Source organism: Salvelinus fontinalis, chromosome 28, assembly GCF_029448725.1.
Source record: "Salvelinus fontinalis isolate EN_2023a chromosome 28, ASM2944872v1, whole genome shotgun sequence".
In the NCBI taxonomy this organism is placed as follows: Eukaryota; Metazoa; Chordata; class Actinopteri; order Salmoniformes; family Salmonidae; genus Salvelinus; species Salvelinus fontinalis.
The window spans coordinates 44150163-44155885 of NC_074692.1; the positions used below are offsets into that span (position 1 = coordinate 44150163).

Below are 5723 nucleotides of genomic sequence, written 5' to 3' on the forward strand. Positions count from 1 at the left end.
GATTAACACTGGAGTGATAAATCATCAGATGATCATGTGCAAGTAGAGATACTGGTGTGCAAAAGAGCAGAAAAGTAAATAAATAAAAGCAGTATGGGGGTGAGGTAGGTAGATTGGGTGGGCTATATACCGATGGACTATGTACAGTTGCAGCGATCGGTTAGCTGCTCAGATAGCAGATGTTTAAAGTTGTTGAGGGAGATAAAAGTCTCCAACTTCAGAGATTTTTGCAATTCGTTCCAGTTGCAGGCAGCAGAGAACTGGAAGGAAAGGCGGCCAAATGAGGTTTTGGCTTTAGGGATGATCAGTGAGATACACCTGCTGGAGCGCGTGCTACGGGTGGGTGTAGCCCTCGTGACCAGTGAACTGAGATAAGGCGGCACTTTACCTAGCATAGACTTATAGATGACCTGGAGCCAATGGGTCTGGCGACGAATATGTAGCGAGGGCCAGCCGACTAGGGCATACAGGTCGCAGTGGTGGGTCGTATAAGGTGCTTTAGTAACAAAACGGATGGCACTGTGATAAACTGCATCCAGTTTGCTGAGTAGAGTATTGGAAGCTATTTTGTAGATGACATCGCCGAAGTCGAGGATCGGTAGGATAGTCAGTTTTACTAGGGTAAATTTGGCGACGTGAGTGAAGGAGGCTTTGTTGCGAAATAGAAAGCCGACTCTAGATTTGATTTTGGATTGGAGATGTTTGATATGAGTCTGGAAGGAGAGTTTGCAGTCTAGCCAGACACCTAGATACTTATAGATGTCCACATTCTAGGTCGGAACCGTCCAGGGTGGTGATGCTAGTCGGGCGTGCGGGTGCAGGCAGCGAACGGTTGAAAAGCATGCATTTGGTTTTACTAGCAGGGGGTCAGGAGATGAGAGACACCCCACCTACCCAGCGGAACAATCAGACTGACATTAACCTTTTTAACCCCTCACCCCTGCAGCGATTGTGTTTCCTGGGAAAATAACACACTTGCACTTTTCACAAACTAACTCAAACTGCAGAACCAAATAACTCACCTGAAGTGCAGACCAAATATATATATATTTTCCTTTATTTAACTAGGCAAGTCAGTTAAGAAAAAATTCTTACTTTCAATGACGGCCTAGAAACAGTGGGTTAACTGCCTTGTTCAGGGGCAGAACGACAGATTTGTACCTTGTCAGCTCGGGGTTTCGATCTTGCAACTTTTCGGTTACTAGTCCAACACTCTAACCACTAGACTACCTAATCTAGATTATATTTATATGGTGCAGACGTCATCACGTCATTATGAGGTATGTAACCCTGATATCTATTATGAGATACAGTATGTTATCTAGAGACGGGGTGACACAATTCCCGTAACTGTCGCCAAACTCCCTGTTTTTACAGGAATCCTGGTTGGGAGTATTCCCAGATTTCCTGCTTATTTCCTCCCTGATTTATATTTTTGTAACCCTATCGAGATCATTCATCTACTGTCCTCAAGGTGTCCAATTATGTCAATGACTCACTCAGCTTGTGTCCGGGCTCCCTAATGAAAAGGACAGAGTAAAACCGGAAGCCTTTCATCTGCAGTTGAATAGTGGACGCGTCATATTACTTTTAAAAACACGGAAATAGTTCCAATGGATTTTCCCCATTTGGAATTTTACCCCAAAAAATCAATTTATTGTTACTTTGGCGTGACATTTTGATAGCCGTGTAATTCTCTCTCGGACAAGGTGCATTTTACCAACATATTCGCCTCAATTTACTCTCAAATTCGCAATGATAATTATTGATAAAAAGTTACCTTATCCGAGAGAGATTTGCGTGGTTATCAAAACATCACGCCAGGGTAAGCCTCTGTAACCAACTTCACATAGCCCCCCCAGAAGAAAGGCACACGGACACCAACACCTCCGATTGACTTGGTTTTAATCTGCAGTAAAATATTTAAAACAGTGAAGACACGCATTAACAGGACGGTCAGAGCCACACGTTAATTCACTGCTCTCAGAAAATCTCTCTCGGATTGAAGAGGAGGCAGACCAACTTTCCAAATAAGGGAGAAGCACTCGAAACCCACTAGTTGTTCTTTCAAAGAAAATAGTAAATCCGAAGATCTCTCGTATTGACAACCTTACTACAATGGCAGCAAATATTTTTATGAATTCGACAACATAACGAAACTTTATACCACACCTTATCCTGAAGTGAATGGTTTCACCCACTACTCTACCCGCGACCTGCGGTGATCTTTGATATCTACATTGCGCATGAGGTTGATGGAAACTCTTAAATGTTCACTTTGTCACACCTACACGAAACACAGACCTTATAGTTCTAAAAATCCCTGATGGAAAATTGATTGTTGTAAAAACGATTGGAACCATTTCCTGGTTTTATGACTCCATACTGTGGTACTCAATAGCCTTGATCTAGATCAGTCATTTTGTCGTAGCCCTGAACCAGCTCACCTGATTCACCCAGTCAAGGGCTTGATGATTAGTTGATAAATTGAATCAGGTGCGATAGATCAAACACATGTGGAAAATCTCAATTACACACTCCTCACTTCCTCTCTCCCTTCTCTAAACCCATTGGAGTTTTGTCATCCAATGGGTTTTGAGGAAGGAGGTGAGTGCAGTATGGAACATTGAGCAATGGTGGAAGCATTGTGTGAATCTGTTGTCTCGAGTACAGTTGGTAAGAATGACTGGAGGATGGTAAAGAAGAGTGGAGTAAAAAGGTCTGGAAATTAACAGCAGTTTGTGGTTGGAGTGTGATTCACAAGCAATTCCTAGACCACCTCACTCCCCTAGACCTCCTCACCCTCCTGGACCACCTCACCAAACTAAACTAGACAGTAAACTACTTTTTGTGGACCGAGGGTCATTGTGTAAAGCCCTAATACTACTGGAGTAAATGATAAACTCTTGTTTCTCCTTTTATAATTTGTTTTGTCATTGTCATCTTGTTTTAATGAAATTGTGATTTAAGGTGGTGAATGGGGACATTTAAGTAAAATGGTAGAGGATGTGATCATGTGTGTGTGTTTCCACTTTGAGGTGAACATCAGACCACATCCTCTATAATAAGTATAAAGAGAGAGATCAGAGAGCATCACAGCACAGTAGACTTTGAACTACTGAGGTTACATCAGAGTTAAATAACCATGATCCTCTCCACTGCAGCCAGTTTCTGGACCTCTACCATGATCCTTCTATATCTGCACTCAGGTAGGTAGGTGTGTGTTTGTGTTTATGTTATCTGACAAATATATATATATATTATTATTTCTCTAATTAGTTACTGTTGGTGTTTTGTCCCTGCTCCTAGGTGACTGTGCAGAGATCATTGGTGGAAAGGAGGTGAAGCCTCACTCCTTACCCTACATGGCTCTACTGGAGGACAACAAAGGAAACAAAATGTGTGGAGGAATCCTGATCCACCAGCAATGGGTCCTGACTGCAGCCCACTGTACTGAGTAGGTCCAATATCTGTCACGCCCTGACCATAGACTAGGGGGGTTTCTAGGTGTAATATTTCTATGTCGGTGTGTGTGTATGGTTCCCAATTAGAGGCAGCTGATAATCGTTACCTCTAATGGGGGATCATACTTAGTGTGTCCTTTTTCCACACCTGCGATGTGGGATGTTGTTTTGTATGAGTGCCCATGTGCACGACGTATTTCACGATCGTTATATCTTTGCTGTTTTGGAAGTCTCACTATCATTAGAATGTTGAACTCTACTCACACTGCGCCTCGGTCCAATTATTCATACGACGGTCGTGACAATATCAGTGTTGTTGTCCTTGTACAGATGCTGTCACTGTAATGGTTTGCTTAGCAACTCTGTCTCAAATGTTTTAGATTAGTTTACGTTGTGTTTCTGAGATTGTGTCATTGTAGTTGTTGGGCTGCGTCCTTCATCTGATCTAACCAGAAGGTTGTGTTTCTGTCTGAAGCATCAACAAGGTGTTTCTAGGGGTCCACTCCATCAAACAGGAGGAGAAGGACACTAGACAGGTCCGTAAGGTTAAAGGTCACGTCCCTCATCCCTATTATGACCCCGGATTCAAAGTCAACGACATCATGCTGTTGAAGGTCAGTCACTACTGGTGTCAGACATTATTCACATCTAGAGACAGTTGAAGGAGAATTGACACGACCTTCTCCTTCTCAGTTGGATAAGAAAGTAAAGCTGACTACGGCAGTGAGACCTCTAGCGTTACCTGTCCCTCTGGCAGACGTCCAAGCAGGGACCGCCTGCTCAGTGTCTGGATGGGGAGCCACCAAGAACAATGCTAAAACCATGTCTGACGTCCTGAAATCTACCAACGTCACCGTGATCGACAGGAGGAAGTGTAACTCTGCAGACTACTACAACATGACCCCAATCATCACCTACAACATGCTGTGTGCCGGGTCTGTGGACAAAACCAGGGTGGACTCATGTCAGGTGTGTGTGCATGTGGGAGGAGCAGTAGGAGGACGGACTCATTGTAACAGCTGAAATGGAGTTATTGGAATGGTATCAAACATATGGAACCCACATGTTTGACTCCGTTCCATCGATGCCATTACAATGAGCCCATCCTCCTAAAAGTCCTCCTACCAGCCTTTGTGTGTCAGTGTACTCGCTGATAAAGTTGTAATATATTTTGCAGGGAGCCAATGATCAACCATTGATACATGAGTTAAACTGTATATATTGTTTGTAAATGACAAAGTAATCATGAATGAATTGATGTGCTGTGTGTTTCAGGGAGACTCTGGTGGCCCGTTGGTGTGTGGAGGTGAACTAAGGGGACTCGTGTCATTCGGTACAAAATGTGGCATCAAGACCAAACCTGGGGTGTACACACTCATATCAAAAATGTACCTTGATTGGATCAACAAAACCATGAGGAAGTCACTGATTGACTGATACCTGCTTTCTCAGGCTTTCCTCAATAATTGTGAAATTATTTAATATTTACTGAATTTGAATTATAGCTCATGTGCTGTAAAGTATGTTTGATCTCTTGCCAAGCTTTGTGTGAATAAGTGCAGTGATGTAATGTAAACCTAAACATGTGATGTAAGTACAAAATGGGAAAATATGGATATTGAATTTGCTCACTAAAATTAAAATGTGAAAACAAACAGACATTTCATGTGTTTTACTATCCTTTAAAATGGACTACTGTGTGTTCAACCTGACATGTCAAGTCTTGTACTAGTTGAAAATAAATCACATGTGATAGTTCAAGACTGGAAGTGTCTTTTTAAACATGAAAATAACACTGAGAAACGTCTTTCATCTGAAACACCACTCTTCCTGTCACCGTCTCAACCTTAACTACTCAACCTTAGTAGGCTACAGAAACAGACACATCCTCAGGGCCCGACGTAGTCATCGGGAAGAACTGTTATAGAACCGCCATCGTCATACATGAGGTCCAATCCAAGTATGTGGTTATAGATTTCATTGGACAACATCTCGTAAGCAATACTATACACATTAAAAAGATTTAAAAAACTGTAGAAATCATTAGGTGAATATCCCAGCTAATCACAACACTGGCAGGTAAGTACTACTGCAAAACACAATCGTTCCACTATTACTGCAGATTTGGAGTACCAAAAATTGCTTTGCGGTGGCTTAAATCAGCTCCCTCTGTCATCTGGCGTTAACAAAATCAAATAAATTGTCACATGTGCCTCATACAAGTTGTAGACATTAACGTGAAGTTCTTACTTACAAGCC

The 5723-nt window shown here is 42.3% G+C and overlaps 1 protein-coding gene across 1 annotated transcript; it reads left to right on the forward strand.

Moving 5' to 3' along the window:
- The first annotated feature begins 3114 nt into the window (after nt 1-3114).
- LOC129825853 (granzyme A-like) lies at nt 3115-5119 on the forward strand. Its single transcript, XM_055885985.1, has 5 exons — nt 3115-3209; nt 3310-3457; nt 3940-4078; nt 4158-4433; nt 4740-5119. Exons 1-5 carry the CDS (start codon nt 3146-3148, stop codon nt 4899-4901), a joined length of 789 nt encoding a protein of 262 aa, XP_055741960.1. The 5' UTR covers nt 3115-3145; the 3' UTR covers nt 4902-5119.
- Nucleotides 5120-5723: the final 604 nt, after the last annotated feature.

Excerpts from the sequence above, each read along its gene's own strand:
- LOC129825853 (XM_055885985.1), top strand. The coding sequence starts at position 3,146 with ATGATCCTCTCCACTGCAGCCAGTTTCTGGACCTCTACCATGATCCTT. Across the intron at positions 3,210-3,309 it reads CCTTCTATATCTGCACTCAG|GTGACTGTGCAGAGATCATT; the intron begins GTAGGTAGGTGT and ends CCCTGCTCCTAG. Across the intron at positions 4,434-4,739 it reads CCAGGGTGGACTCATGTCAG|GGAGACTCTGGTGGCCCGTT; the intron begins GTGTGTGTGCAT and ends TGTGTGTTTCAG.